This window comes from Carcharodon carcharias, chromosome 7 (genome assembly GCF_017639515.1).
Source record: "Carcharodon carcharias isolate sCarCar2 chromosome 7, sCarCar2.pri, whole genome shotgun sequence".
Lineage (NCBI taxonomy): Eukaryota > Metazoa > Chordata > Chondrichthyes > Lamniformes > Lamnidae > Carcharodon > Carcharodon carcharias.
In genome coordinates, this window is record NC_054473.1 from 83853193 (window position 1) to 83869347 (window position 16155).

At 44.6% G+C, this 16155-nt stretch overlaps 1 protein-coding gene across 1 annotated transcript in view; it reads right to left on the minus strand.

The window, feature by feature from the left end:
• The window catches only part of mst1 (macrophage stimulating 1), a 227641-nt gene that overhangs the window by 196012 nt on the left and 15474 nt on the right, over positions 1–16155 (minus strand). Inside the window, exons 5-9 of the mRNA XM_041191641.1 lie at positions 14798–14940; positions 10166–10286; positions 8811–8929; positions 4736–4904; positions 389–519 (exon numbers count right to left, since the gene is read on the minus strand). Coding sequence (XP_041047575.1) covers positions 389–519; positions 4736–4904; positions 8811–8929; positions 10166–10286; positions 14798–14940 — 683 coding nt within the window. The remainder of the gene's footprint in view (positions 1–388; positions 520–4735; positions 4905–8810; positions 8930–10165; positions 10287–14797; positions 14941–16155) is intronic.

Consider the following 16155-nt stretch of genomic DNA (forward strand, 5'->3'; position numbering starts at 1 on the left):
TAGTATCAAGGGGCAGCTAGCGTTCGCCAGAAAAAGCGAACCTGATGACCAAAAACATAAAACTCTGTCTCAGTCAGTGCTTCTTTGTCTCTCTCTCAGTCAGTGCTCGCCCTCTCTTTCTCTGTCTCTCTCTCTCTCTGTGACTCTCATCTCTCCCTGTCTCCCTCTCCGTCTCTCTCTGTCTCTCTCATCTCTCTGTCTCCCTCTCTTTCTGTTTGCATGCCTCTCTCTCTGACTCTCACTCTCGCTCTCTCTCCCTCTCTGTCAGTGTGCTCTCAGATGCTGTTCTCAGTCGATGCTCTTGTTTAACGTGACCTTTTACAGCCCTTGGTCAGTTACAGTGATACATACACCCCTCATTGCTGTTACCTTGCTCCATTCAAGTTACCTTCAGGTTCAATGTCATCATCGCAGCGTTCAAGCTGAAAACAGAATGCCGTCCGGACTCCTTCATCCGTTGTGAAACACCAAGGGGCTTCTGACCCATCAGGATTTCGGCAATAATTCTGATCCAACCCCCTGGAACAACAGATTAGATTCAGGTCTGGAACCCCAACACTATTTCTGGACACAAATGCAGTCTTGTAGACTTTGACCCTCTCAAGACATCCCAAAGCATCTAACAGCCAATGAAATGGTTTTGAAGAAAGAGATAAAAACAAAAAACTGCGGATGCTGGAAATCCAAAACAAAAACAGGATTACCTGGAAAAACTCAGCAGGTCTGGCAGCATCGGCGGAGAAGAAAAGAGTTGACCTTTCGAGTCCTCATGACCCTTCAACAGAACTGGGTGAATCCAAGGAGAGGGGTGAAATATAAGCTGGTTTAAGGTGGGAGGTGGGGGGGTTTGGGTGGGGGGAGAGAAGTGGAGGGGTGTGGTATGGTTCTAGGGACAAGCAAGCAGTGATAGGAGCAGATAATCAAAAGATGTCACAGACAAAAGAACAAAAGAACACAGAGGTGTTGAAGTTGGTGATATTATCTAAACGAATGTGCTAATTAAGAATGGATGGTAGGGAACTCAAGGTACAGCTCTAGTGGGGGTGGGGGGGGGGGGCATAAAAGATTTTTAAATAATGGAAATAGGTCGGAAAAGACCATCTCCCGCGCATCCACCCTCACGCCTTCTCTTCCCTCCCAGAAACATGATAGGGTCCCCTTTGTCCTCACTTATCACCCCACCAGCCTCCGCATTCAAAGGATCATCCTCCGCCATTTCCGCCAACTCCAGCATGATGCCACCACCAAACACATCTTCCCTTCACCCCCCCCAGCGGCATTCCATAGGGATTGTTCCCTCCGGGACACCCTGGTCCACTCCTCCATCACCCCCTACTCCTCAACCCCCACCTATGGCACCTCCCCATGCCCACGCAAAAGATGCAACACCTGCCCCTTCACTTCTTCTCTCCTCACCGTCCAAGGGCCCAAACACTCCTTTCAAGTGAAGCAGCATTTCACTTGCATTTCCCCCAACTTAGTCTACTGCATTCGTTGCTCCCAATGCGGTCTCCTCTACATTGGAGAGACCAAACGTAAACTGGGCGACCGCTTTGCAGAACACCTGCGGTCTGTCCGCAAGAATGACCCAAACCTCCCTGTCGCTTGCCATTTTAACACTCCACCTTGCTCTTTTGCCCACATGTCTGTCCTTGGCTTGCTGCATTGTTCCAGTGAAGCCCAACGCAAACTGGAGGAACAGCACCTCATCTTTCAACTAGGCACTTTACAGCCTTCTGGACTGAATATTGAATTCAACAATTTTAGATCTTGAACTCCCTCCTCCATCCCCACCCCCTTTCTGTTTCTTCCCCCTTCCTTTTGTTTTTTCCAATAATTTATATAGATTTTTCTTTTCCCACCTATTTCCATTATTTTTAAATCTTTTATGCCCCCCACCCCCACTAGAGCTGTATCTTGAGTGGCCCACCATCCATTCTTAATTAGCACATTCGTTTAGATAATATCACCAACTTCAACACCTCTGTGTTCTTTTGTCTGTGACATCTCTTGATTATCTGCTCCTATCACTGCTTGCTTGTCCCTAGAACCACACCACCCCCCTCCACTTCTCTCCCCCGACACAACCACCACCCCCTCCCCCCACCCCCACCACCACCTTAAACCAGTTTAGATTTCACCCCTCTTCTTGGATTCACCCAGTTCTGTTGAAGGGTCATGAGGACTCGAAACATCAACTCTTTTCTTCTCCGCCGATGCTGCCAGACCAGCTGAGTTTTTCCAGGTAATTCTATTTTTGAAATGGTTTTGAAGTCTAGTCACTGTTGCATAATAGGAAGCACAGCAGCCAATTTGCATAAACCAAAGTCCCACATGCCGCAATGTGATAATCAGGACACTAAGAGCGGGATTTCCTGTCCCCACCCATCGCCAGGGTGGTCCAGTCCCACAGAAAGTCAATGGAATTTTGGCTGGGCTGTGGAATCTCCCACAGTGGCTCCTGCAATGATGGGGCCGGGAAATCCCAGCCTACGTGTTTTAGTGATAGTGGCTGAGGGTTACTGACAGGACACCAGGGAAAACGACCCTAATGCCAATGAATCTTCTGCCTCCACCTGAGAGGGTAGATGGGGCCTTGGTTAAACATCTCTTCCAAAAGACACCATCTTAAACAGTGCAGCACTCCCACAGTACTGCACTGGAGCTCTGGGCTGGATCATATGCCTGACCTGGAATGTATATTGAAAAAAATCAAAAGAATTATAATCGTATAGAGGTGCCTAAGAGTAGAATGTACTGTTTGGAGGTAAGTCAAAATTTATGGCACTTGCTGTAATTTTCATATTGAAAAGCCTTGCAATGTATTTTTACAAATATTATGAATAAAGCATATTTTTGAGAAAAAAAATTTATTGGACTGAGTTATGCGTTTGACTCCCTGGAGTGAGACTTGAAGCCAAAGCCTTCAGACTCAGGGGTGGAAATGCTACCACTGGGCCAAGGTTGAAACAAACACAAGGAAGAGTGTGAACAGTGCCACAATAGTGGCTGTGATCGTGTTTCAAAGAAAACACTGGCACAAAGCAGCAGATTCAGCTTAAATCATTGCTCCAGAGATGTAGCTGCAGATTTAACAGCGAACAATAGGCAGGGGTTAATGGATTAAACATAGAAAATGTTTCTTTATAAAGGCTATTCCTGAAATGTATTTCACTGGCTATGAATTGCTTTAGAGTGGACTAAGGCTGTCAAAAACACTGTATCAATGCAACTTCTAAATGTCACAGTGAGAAGAGCAAACGGAGTGCATCTGAGGTAACTGAGTGAAGAGTTTGGTGAGAGGGGGAGTTTGGTGAAGAGGGGGAAGGAGGTGTTTGTTTCCTTTTTTCTATCTTTCTCACCCTGTAGGAATTGGTTCTTGCTCTTCTACAGGGAAAGGAGTTTGGTGAGTATCTGGTAAATGGATAAGATGTTTTCTATCCCTAAGGTTTAAAATAGTACACAAATTCATGGTAAAGCTAATAAGATATATTTAAAAAGCAACATAAATAAGTGATTAATATAATTCAGTCATTCACCATCCTGACTTGGAAATATATCACCGTTCCTTCACTGTCACTGGGTCAAAATCCTGGAACTCCCTTCCTAACAGCACTGTGGGTGTACCTACACCACATGGACTGCAGAGGTTCAAGAAGGCAGCTCACCACCACCTTCTCAAAAGCATCTAGGGATGGGCAATAAATGCTGGCCCAGCCAGCGAAGCCCACATCCCATAGATGAAATTAAAAAACAGCTAACAGAGAGAGAGAGAGACAGCTAACCTAGAGAGAGTTAATTGATAGAGAGACAGTTAACAGGCAGAAAGAGACAGCCAATGGATAGAGAGACAGCCGATGGATAGAGAGAATCAGTTAATGGATAGAGAGATAGTTAATGGATAGAGTGACAGTTAATAGATAGACAGTTAATGGAGAGAGATACAGCAAGCAGAGAGAGAGAGATAGCCAATGGATAGAAAGACAGCTAATGGGTAGAGAGACAGGCACAGTTAATGGATAGACTGAGGCAGTTAATAGAGAGAGCTAGTTAATGGATAGAGAGATACAGTTAATTGAGAGAGAGAGAGATAGAGACAGTTAATGGATAGAGAGACAGTTAACAGAGAGAGAGAGACAGTTAATGGATAGAGATAATGGATAAAGTGAAGGATAAAGGATAGAGAGAGATAATGCAGAGAGAGAGAGACAGCCTACAGGGTGTCATGGAGGGAACAGTCCCTTCAGAATGCTGAAAGGGGAGGAGATGTGTTTGGTGGTGGCGGAAATGGCGGAGGATAATTTGTTGATTATAGCGGGTGATGGGGTGGAAGGTGAGGACAGGGAGAACCCTATCATGATTCTGGTAGGGAGGGGAGCAGCTGGGAGCAGAAATACATGAAATAGATTGGACATGGTGGAGAACACTGTCAACTCTGGTGAAGAGGAATTTTAAACTGAGGAAAAAGGAAGGCTTATTGGAGGTGCTGATCTGACCTTTCTGCTAGCTCTGTACATGTGTCACAGCTGTTTAATCTCCAACAACCTCCAGTTTTGATGAAAAGTCATTGGCCTTTGCACAAACGCCGCCTGACCTGCTGCGTATTTCCTGCTTTTTCTGTTTATATTTCAGATTCCCAACGTCTGTACCATTTTGCCTTTGTAATGTGCAGTGGCTGCTTGTTACTTTAATTTATACTGGTCAGTAATAGTTCAAGCCTCGGATTGTTCCATACTTGCAGGGATAGTTTTCTGGTGTGAACTCGTGTGCATGTGGATGCTGCTGGTCCCAACGTTGACAGGGAGTTCTGGCCGAGGTTTGGTTTACAGTTCCTCTGTATCCGACCCCATTGTGTTTGAAACATTTCTTGGTGATCTCCACATCTTTCAGCTTGTGCTGTCCTCCTATTCAATCAAAGAAAAGCACAAACAGAAAAAGTTAAACAGGAGCAAAAATTCTTCGTTATGCCCAAATAGGACCAGGTAAATGTTTGTTTTTGGCTTCCAGTGCCTACGTTAATTTGTTTCTGTTTAATTTACTAACCCTTCGCTTCTCACATTGCAATGCAAAACCACTAACCTCGGGCTGAGTCCCTGTCAGGTTTCAGACCATGCCGGCTTTAGGGAAAAAAATTGGAACCCTAATTCAATGAATAGAGGACAAATGAAATCAAGAGAATAAGTTCCTTTAGAATACATCTTGAAGCGTTTTCTATCTATTGGAGTTCTACCCTTTCTATACATCTTCTTACCAAGGAACTTCACTTGTCTTTACTATTGAGGATAACAAAGCTAGATCTGACATTTTAGGGGTATCTGCTAGCTTTTTTGACACAATTGCTTTAACTTTGTCACCAGCACTATCTTATCAAGACTTATATTTTTTTAACCCATACAGAGTTATCCGTTTTATTAGCCACTGGGGTCAGGTTGGGCGCTCCTTTGCAGATCAGGTGGTGTTTGGACACTGCCAGATTTTGGACACTACCAGATTTTGGACACTGCCAGTTTTTGGACACTCCTGGGTTTTGGACACTGCTGGCTTTTGGACACTGCCGGACTTTGGACACTGCCGGACTTTGGACACTGCCGGACTTTGGATAGCTGGATTTGATGAGCTGCACTGTGGTGACTAAATTTCAAATGGTATCTCATTGACTGTACAGTAAGACATCCTGAGGTTGTGAAAGGTGCTATATAAATGTGCACAATTTCTTTCTGTCAGCCCATCCCTCCACCCCCCCGGTCTCCACCCACCCCCCGCTTGCTTTTCACCTTTTTATACCCAGTTCATCTGTCTTGCCATCCTTTGAATTTGATCTTGTACTTGGTAAAGTTACACTTGCTGGCAACTGTCTCCAGCTCCCCACTCATTCTATCTGCATTCCAGCTCATATCTCATGCTTCCTGTTTTGGATGGTACCCATGATCACTAATAGCTCTGTGATACTTGTTCCTCTACCCACTCCGCCATGTGCTGCTGTACACTTGTTCTCTATCTCTCTCTCCACATCCCCACCAAGTATAATTTCAGAGCTGTACAGGTCCTCAGTATCACTTCAACCTTGGTCTCATCCAACTCAATTGTTATCTTCATTCAGAATCCTAAACGTCTACCACTCTTGGATGTCAGGCTTCCTCCTCATCGTTCTTCCTCTTCATTCTCTTCTGACCTTCTCCTTTCCTCCAACCTCACTCTGTCTGTATTTTTACCATTCCTTCACTGATGCCAAGCAATCCTTCCTCAACAAGGGCCTTAGATTCATCCCCTTACAACCTCACCTGAACAAATTCCAAGCTGGATGTGATGCTGAACTCATCTTTCGATGTCTACACTGTCCCTGTACACTTCTCTTGCCTTTAGCCACCCTGATCGGACTGGACCTCCTCCCACCACCCTTCCTTTCTCTTGATCTTCTTACTGAGAATCCCAGGTGGGACACTGGACATTTCAATTTTTCCACCCCACCCCCTCACTCACTCTAATCTCTTTCTCTTTGAACTTTGTTCTCTCGGGTCCAATTCTGAGAATAGTGACAGCTAAGAAAGGTGACAGAGGAAAACCTAAAAATTATAGACCAGTTAGCCTGAAATGTGTTGTTAGGAAGTTTCTGGAATCTAATTAAGGACTAGGTGACTGAACACCTTGAAAATTTTCAGTTGATCATCGAAAGCCAGCATGTATTTGTAAAGGATAGGCCATGCCTGATAAATCTGATTGAATTTTTTGAAGAGGTGACTAAAATAGTGGATAGGGGAATGTCTAATGATGTTATTTATATGGACTTCCAGAAGGCTTTTGATAAAATTCCTCCCAAAACATTGAGCTTAAGTTGAAGCTTATTGAAAGATAAATTATTGATCTGATTAGAAGAGTAGGGATAATTGCAGGTACTCTAATTGGCAGGGTCTGACTAATGGTGTCACACAGGGATCTATGTTGGAGCCTCAACTATTCACTATATTCAATAATGATTTAGCTGATGGTTTAGAAAGCCACAAATCCAAATTTGCCAATGACACAGATACAGGTGGTATAGTAAGCAGTGGAGATGGAAGCATAACATTGAAAAGTGATAGTAATAGGTTAAGTGAATGGGAAAAACTAGCAAATGGATTTCAATGTAGGCAAATGTGTAGGCAAAAGGTTGGACCTAAAAGAATAGAACAGAATCCTTTCTAAATGATAATAGCAGTGGACATCCATCTGTCTCGAGAGAGTGAACTCCCCTGGAGATCATCTCCCCACAACCTCTAACCCCATAGCCTCTCAAACCTAGACAGCTTCCTTTGACATCTTCCTCAAGGGATGCAAGCAAGAATGTCCCAGTAGCCTGATTGATCCAGCCTGCTTATTTCTTAACATCTCACCTATTTCATTTCCATATCCACGTCATACAACTGCACCTGTGACTTTTCTGACTCCCCTCCAAATTTCTGGCCCCAGTCATCTCCTTTCCTCTAAACCCTACGCACTTCCATTCCCCACCAGGACATCCAAGCTTTCTCCAACTCCAACTCCACCAGGATATTTAGTCCCTCTACTGTTTCATTCTTCATGAGGACATTCAGTCCCTCCACACTTCAATATTCACCAAGACATTCAGTCACTCTACAGCCTGAGATAATTGACCTCCAACAACCAACAAAATCTTCCTTTGAGCTGGGTATGACTAGCCAGTGGAGAGATTTCCTCCTGATTCCCATTGACTTCAATTTGACATGGGTTCCTTGATGCCACACTTAGAGTGCAATCATCCTAGATTTGCACTAAGTGTAGTAGCGAGCGGTACCCCCAATGGCCGCAATGGCAGGTTTTCATGCCTTATCGGCACAAAGCCATCACATTAATTATACATTCCCGGGAAACACACCATTTCAATGGTGGGCGGGCTCTCAGTCACCAGCCACACCATCACCTCGCTGCTTCATCACACTAGGCACCATATTTAAAGTCCAGCCACACACACATCTCAGTGCTTCCAGACCATGGCTGCTGCATGGAAGATGTCCACGACAAACAAAAAGACTGCAGCCTCCAGGTTCAATGACACATCACTGGAACACCTTTTGGATGCCATGAAGTGTGGCTGGGATGTCCTCTACCCCCGCTCTAGCCGCAGGATGGGCAGCGGCATCACCAACCAGTCTTGGGAGGTGGTGGCAGCGGTGGTCAGCACCAACGACCTTCAGAAGGGGACAGCCAGCCAGTGCCACAAGAGGATGAATGATCTCCTCCATTCTGCCAGGATAAGTCACTTTTCTCATCACTCTCAACTCTCACACCCTCACAAACCCAGCACACACCCACAGGGCCCTCATCAACTGCCAGTTCAAGGGATATCACCATTCACTCTCTCTCACATACAGCTTCATTGTCCTCATCCCATCCATGGGACCACTCACCACCCACACACACCTAGTTTACTTACCATCTGGCCTGGCAGGTATCATGCTTTTACTTTCTCCATCTCTATCCATGCAGGACATGCTGGCAGACAAAAGAGGGAGAGGCCGCAGAGGGATGCCTGAAATCAAGGTCCTCACAGACTTTGAAAACAGAGCTACCCAGCTGGCCAGCAAAGATCTGAACTGGTCCTGTGCTGGTCCTGAGTCTCAATGTTTAATCATATATAATCAGGAATAGTTGCTTGTTTGAGGAAGAGAAGGGTTGCCATTGTCTGTGTCCCCGTATCCTTATGAGAGTCAGCACCTCCAGGCGAACAAGCTGAAATACTTGGCCAAGAGTTATATATATATAAAAAAAGGTGCAATGCCTATTGAGAGTCTCCCTTCAGTAGCTTCACTTACCACATTTCGGTATGCTGCAGTATTCACGCTCCACATTAGGGTCAGTGGTATAACACCAGGGCCGGAGTGAGCCATCTGGATTGCGGCAGTAATTATCATCCAAGTTCTTCTCAGGGTACCTTGGTCCATCAGAAGGGGGAGGAACCATAACAGTATTAGAAACTAGGCTGGTACCAACCATGTCCAATCTGTCTCACAAAAGTACACCTTAACTTAATCATGATGCTAGAAGCATGAGCTGGGGAGAAAGGGTGGCCCAATGGTTTATCATGCTGGCCTTTTACTTGGATTCGAATCCATCCTAGAATGATAGGATCAAAGTCTATTCTGTGGGCCTTCCCTAGGGACTGCATCTTGATGTGGTGGGAAAATAAACATGCCCCTGGGACCCCAAGAGCTATGCTAGTGTCTGTATAAACCTGGTAGGGCCACAGAGACTGACACATCGAACACTGTTTCCATCTCATTTATATGGCAGGCCTTGGTGGCATTCACATCATTTAGAGGAATCCCATCAATGCCTAACCCTGAAATCTCAGGACCAGCTGGGGCAGTCAGGCAGCTAAAGAGGCTCAAGTGCCCCAATGATCAGCTGTCTTGTACACTTCAGCAGAGATCAAAGCAAGGTAAGTGTAGGGCTGAAACAGAGGGAGAAGAGGCCACCGCATAGTTCTATCCCTTCATGGGGACCCTCAGAGCTGTTACTGTCACTTCCTGGTGTCTGGTGTCACATTTCCCGTGACAGCATTGGGCAGCGGTGAACACAGGTAGGACATCGACTTGGAATTCAGGCCATGACCCAGCCACTGCCATTACGTGTGGCCAATTGGATATGGCCGTGATAGGCCTCACCACCCATACTTTCCTTCAGTATCCGCTGCGATTGGACCCAATTTTGGATCGAATCCTTGACCCCCATCTTTGTGCCAGAAAGGCAGCAAGTGAAAGCCAGGGACCTCCAGAAAGAAGTGAAGATTAGCGGGAGGCCTGTCCATCAGCTGTCATTCTGGCAATGCTTACAATTGACCTTGAGCAGCATGCTGCAGGACATCACCTTCTTGTATCCTATGGGCAGGAGTGAACTACATTCTGGCACATCTTACTGCATTGCTGCTATTATGTCACAGAACCGAAAACCTGCTCTAATACTGCCACCACCCTCACTCAACATGGATTATAGATCAAACCTGAGAGCTTGCTACTGTATACTGTTCAGCTCAGTAAGGTTACTCTACGGAATATTGTAGCAATTTGTCCTCTCTTATGATCCAATGCATTCTTTGTTAACAGCATCCAGGTGTCTCAATGATAATTTGGTACTGCTTGCTTTGAACAGTGAGATAGCAGTCACATACTTCTCTGGTTGGTATTTATGGGAGTGTGGATAACTGAGATCCCAGCGCTGACACTCTCTCCCACTCTCTGTGTGGTCCATAAAACCAGAGTAATCCTCACCGTTGCACAACAAACATGCATCTGAGGAAATAAAACAGAAACACGCCATATCAGACACTTTCAGGAGCTTTTCATGCAACCCCATTTATTGAGAAGTGATGATGATTCTCTCTCCCCATAACATCAGCTAGTGGAAACAAGACCAGTTCTAATTATCAAAGGTTATACTTTGTACTTCAATGTCCACCTTTGCTAGGTCAATACGGAACAGCTATCCTAGTTCAAGGGACTGCTCATCTCAACCTATCAGCGAACAGACTTTTTGACTTCCCCTTAAGAGATTCACCATGTAAATAAATCCATGTCCGTTCAATACTCTGTGACATGCTGCCTTCGTTGTCCCATGGCCACTCAACACACTGTCACTGAGTAGAATTGAGTTGTCAGGGGAAGAACCCTTCTCATTCTTTACAAGACATAATAGGAATAAAAGTCATGCTTTATCAAGTTCACTTCTATAATTCTTGTATTTACAGGAAGTAAATTTATTTTCAGCAAGTGACCTGACCATCAATTTCTGGGTGCCTATGCTGTAAGCAGGTGTGGAGATTAAGTGTCTGAATGGGTAATTATGATATGTCGAAAGACTTTGGTATTGTCAAGGTTGGCTATCCACTGACTGCATTACTAACTAACTGCAGTAAAAGTGGCCGCTGCACACTAAACAGCAGTAAGCAAATACCAAATTGGGGTGTTATGATCCCAGGCTGATGTTACTACTGGACAAGCCAGATCCCAGCTTGATAGATCCTAACATTTATTTTTTGCTTAGGTACATGGAGGGTCACTACTGAACAGAGTCACAGGAGTCAGCTGATGAACTTTCAACAAAAGAATAAAACATTTATTAAGCAAGAAAAGATGAACTATCTTACAATTCTCCTTCAGCCACAACCATACCTCTACAGATATATACATATTTGTGAGGAAAACACAAGTTACAAAAGCTACCTTATACTCTAATGTTCACAGTAAGAACACAGTCCATATAAACCAATAGGCAACCTGTGGTCAGACACACTACCCTCTGAAACAAGTGACAGATGCCACCTCAAACAGATGCTATGGATCTCTCCTCAACTCCTCCCCAGATGCTTGTCACACTGTGAGTCTCACTGAACTCCATCTTTCACATAAGGGTTTTCAATCTCTACTCGCCAAGGACTCGCTTTGGAATCTTCTCCCAAATGACACTTTCTCTCTTTTGCCTTTCACAAGGGTCCACCTGCAGGGTTTCAAACTCTCCTTCCAATGTCTCTCTCTCCTGCATCGCCACATGCATTCAAGCTTTCTTCCATGCACTCTCTCTTACTGACTCAGCTGTGCCAACAGAACACCCCTGCTTCACATGCTCATAGTAAAGAGTTACAGACCTTTAGCTGTCCCTTTGGCTCTTCTGGCTTCTCGCTAGCCTATATTGTGTTAAGTCTGTGTCCTGCAGCTTTCCCCTTTTAAGCTTGGAGTCTTTCCCTGCTCTTCACTCTTATCCTCACTTAACAGGACCTTTTCCAGAATCCTGTACTTGTCCTTTGACTTAACTGTCCTCTTGGGACCTTTCCTGTTCCACTCCTTTGTTTTGGGGGCTTTCTTCTTTGGTTTTTGGAACCTGCTCCTTGCAGTTCCCTCTTCTGGCCTGCTTCTGCTGGTCAACTTTGCTTTGGGACTTGCTATCTGTCCTTCTCTTATGCTGCTTCTGCTGGCAACTCCTTTCAGCCTTGGAACCCACTGACCAACTGCACTCAAACTGAACTGAAATGACTTTCCTGTCTCTGTGGGGCCTCCTGTTGCTAAGCAACAGCACAGTTTTTTTCTACTTTGTGTTTGTTTTACCTTCTGTTCATTAAAATGCAGGCATCTTTTAAAGCAAAACTAAAGCTCAACTTTCCCTTTTCTTAACACACAAATACAAAAACACAAATTAAACTTAAAACTCAGTCCTAACACCTACAAATACAAATATAAGTTACTTAAGCTATTTCCATTTCCTAACACGAGAGAAATGTCATTTACTTAAACCATCTTATGCTGATTATTTCTAACCATAGGATGAGACACAAAAGAGGCCATTGTGCCTGTGCCAGCTCTCGACTCTTTCCCCAAAGCCTGATTCCCTTCAGAAAGTTACTATTCAACCTGTCCTTTCAGGCAGTGTATTCTAGATCATAACAGCTCACTGCATAAAAATAGACTCTTCATCTCGCCTTTTAGCTATTGCCTTAAATCTTTAGAGATAATTTCTCCTTATTTTCATCCTCATCATTTTGAACACTTCACTTCAATCTCCCTTTAAAACTTCTCTACTCTAAGGAGAACAATTCCAGCTTCTCGAGACTCTCTACATGACTGAAGTCCCTCATCCCTGGTGCCATTCTAGTAAATCTCCTCTGCCTTCCTAAAGTGTGGTGCCCAGAATTGGGCAAAATATTCCAGTTGAGGCCAAACCAGTGATTTATAAAGGTTGAATTTTAAGTTTATGGCAAATACAAATGACAAGAAATCATACTTTTAAGGTAACAATATTATCAATAATTGTGTGTCTTACTTTTTTCTGACTTTGTCCTATAGAATGATATGAAAATTAAATTTTTAAAAACAGGTCAGCAGTTCTTGAATATGCTAAAGTATTTATAGAAAATGTTGAACGATGGATAATTTATATCGAGCACTTTGCCATAGTGCCATTCACTATCTCAGTGCACTTTATAGATGATTAAGTTTTTCATAAATTATCGTTGTATGTAGGAAATGTGACAACCAATTTGCACTCAGCAAGATCTCACAAACAGTAATAAAATAATAGCCAGATAATCTGTTTTGGCCATGCTAGTTGAGGGATAAATGATGGCCAAGACAGTAGGGAGATTAAACTCCCTCCTGTTCTTTGAATCATGTCATGGCTCATTTATGTCCGTCAGAAAGAGTAGGTGGGATGTTTGTTTAATGTCCCATCTGATAGACAGCACCTCTGACAGTGCAGCACTCAGTACCGCATTGGAATACCAGCCTGGATTATGTGCCCAAGACTCTGGGGTGAGGTTTAAACCCACAACCTTCAGCTTCAGAAGTGAGAGCGCTACCAACCGAGCTAAGCCTGACACAGGAAAATATATGCTTTACCAAATGTTGAGAGAGGTTAGATCGATGATCTATTAGCTCTTAACATTAACATTATCCTGAGGCTATCATTGACCAGGAAGGGAACTGGACTAGTCATATAAATACTCTGTCTACAAGAGCAGATCACAGGCTAGGAATTCTGCAGTGAGTAACTCACCTCCTGACTCCCCAAAGCCTGTCCACCATCTACAAGGCACAAGTCAGGAGTATGATTGAATACTCTCCACCTGCCTGGATGAGTGCAGCTCCCACAACACCCAAGAAGCTCAACACCATCCAGGACAAAGCAGCCCACTTGATTGGCACTTCATCCACAAACATTCACTCCCTCCATCAATGATGCACAGTGCAGCAGTGTGTACCATCTACAAGATGCACTGCAGGAACTCACCAAGGCTCCGTAGGCAGCATCTTCCAAACCCGTGACCTCTACCATCTAGAAGGACAAGGGCAGCAGACAGATGGGAACACCACCACCTGGAAGTTCCCCTCCAAGTCACACACCATCCTGACTTGGAAATATATTGCTGTTCCTTCACTGTCACTGGGTCAAAATCCTGGAACTCTCTTCCTAACAGCACTGTGGGTGTACCTACACCACATGGTCTACAGCGGTTCAAGAAGGCAGCTCACCACCACCTTCTCAAGGGCAATTAGGGATGGGAAATAAATGCTGGCCTAAGCGTGACACCCACATCCTATGAAAGAATTTTTTTTTAAATTCTGACTGCCTAGCAGGTAACATAAAGGAAGACTGGCATTTATATGACCATTGGACGTCTCAAACTGCTTCACAGCCAATGAAGTACTTTTTGAAGTGTAGTCACTGTTGTAATGTAGGAAATACAGCAGCCAATTTATGCACAGAAAATTCCCACAAAGAGCAATGTATTTTTGTGATGTTGATTGTGGGATAAATATTGGCCAGGACACTGGGGATAACTCCCCTGTCCTTCTTCAAAACGTGCCTTGGGATCTTTCACATCCAACCATGGAGGCAGATGGGCCTTAGTTTAAAGTCTCATCCAAAAGACAGCACCTCTGACCATGCAGTACTCCCTCAGTACTGCAATGGAACGTCAGCCTTGATTTTTTCGACTCAAGCCCTGGAGTGGGACTTGAACCCAAAACCTCAAAGGCGAGAGTGCAGCCAACTGAGCCAGGGCCGACACATTGTAAAAAATATGGCGGTGCTGCAGCACATGTTAATCCCTCAGGTCAGTTGGCCACCTGGAATGTTTGGCCTCAATCCTAACTGCACCGTGCATTCTACTCGATCTCAAATGGTGGTGGACTAGGCTGAGCAGCAGTTTGCTCTGTATGAAACTGCACTACGTTGGCATAGATACAAATGCTGAGGTGGGCTTGTGGGGACTTTCCGCCAAGTGCCTTGAATTCTATGAAAAGAGCTTTACCTTGGTCACATCTCGCGATGCCACAGTCCTCCAGCCGGGTATGCCAGTCCATGGTGTAACACCAGGGGCCATTCTCATCATTGTCAGGGTTACGGCAGTAATTCAAATCCAGCCCTTTCTCTGGGAATTGACTTGGCGAGTTTCTGTCATAAACAAAAGCCCAGACAGAACATCAGACCTTTTCTACACTCATACAGCTTTATATGACAGCAGAGGTTAGAAAACGCTGCCCTAGGGAAACTCTGCACTTTAACTCCCCTTCACCAATCACCATCATTTTGTATCTTCACAATGACAGAGTGATGAACAGTCTGACAGGGAGCTGTTTTCGTATTTTCACAATCTTCCCTTGGAGATCATCGGGGAGCAGTGGGAGGACAGTTAATAGTCTGACACATCTCAATGTGAACACCCCTTCCACACTGTAACCAGCTTTATGCAGATCAATAGAGTAGTTGGCACTATACAGTGGGAGAGTTTTGTGCAATCCCACAAGGCATAACACAGGAGAGGGGCCATCACCCCTGCTAGCTGCAAGAATCCTACTGGACACTAATGCAGAATCCAGAGCCAGAGTTCCAGAGTCTTATACAATGGATTGTGTGAAGTGGGGTTTGAAACCAACACCTTCTGAGTTAGAGACAGAAATATTACCACCGAGCAAGTGTCACTTTCACCAAACCCCCACTCCCAGTGTAGCAGTGTGGGATAAGGGTGCAGGTAGTGAATCCACTTGCAGCACTCGCAGCCTTGCCTAGCTCCATTGCAGGAGTGGGCATTTCAGACCTGCTGCAATTTCGATGGAGTCAGGCCAGCTTCTAGAGGTGATGTGGTTCATGCCAGCTCAGAGGAGTCGTGAGCCATGAGTCAACCCTAGTCTGGAGTCAGGAACCTTTTGACAGGTACTTCAAAGTACCATACTGAAATGCTGATGATACATTATATGCATTTTTAATGTAGAGATTGACAATAGGGCATTGTTCTTAAAAGATAAGTGACCACTAATTGACCAGCATTGAGTTAGTAGAAACATCTTCAGATGCATTAGAGTACATTATCCACTAAACTGTTGTTCTGTATTGAATATTTTCATCCAGATTTGACTGTGTCACTTGTCCCCTGAGATTTCATCTTTTCATTCAATGACAGGTCAGATATTTGATTCCCTGGTTCAAAACTCGAGCAGATAGTTGAGCTCTTTCAATGACTTCAATCAGGACCAAGAAATCAGTTTGCAATAAGAACACAATGCACGCTAGCTAATGAGGTGGCTATGGCAATTTGGTACCTGGCCTTATTAGTTTTGTAACGTTAAGCTGCAGGTTGCAGGAGTGCTGCAAAATTGACCAGCCTGGGCC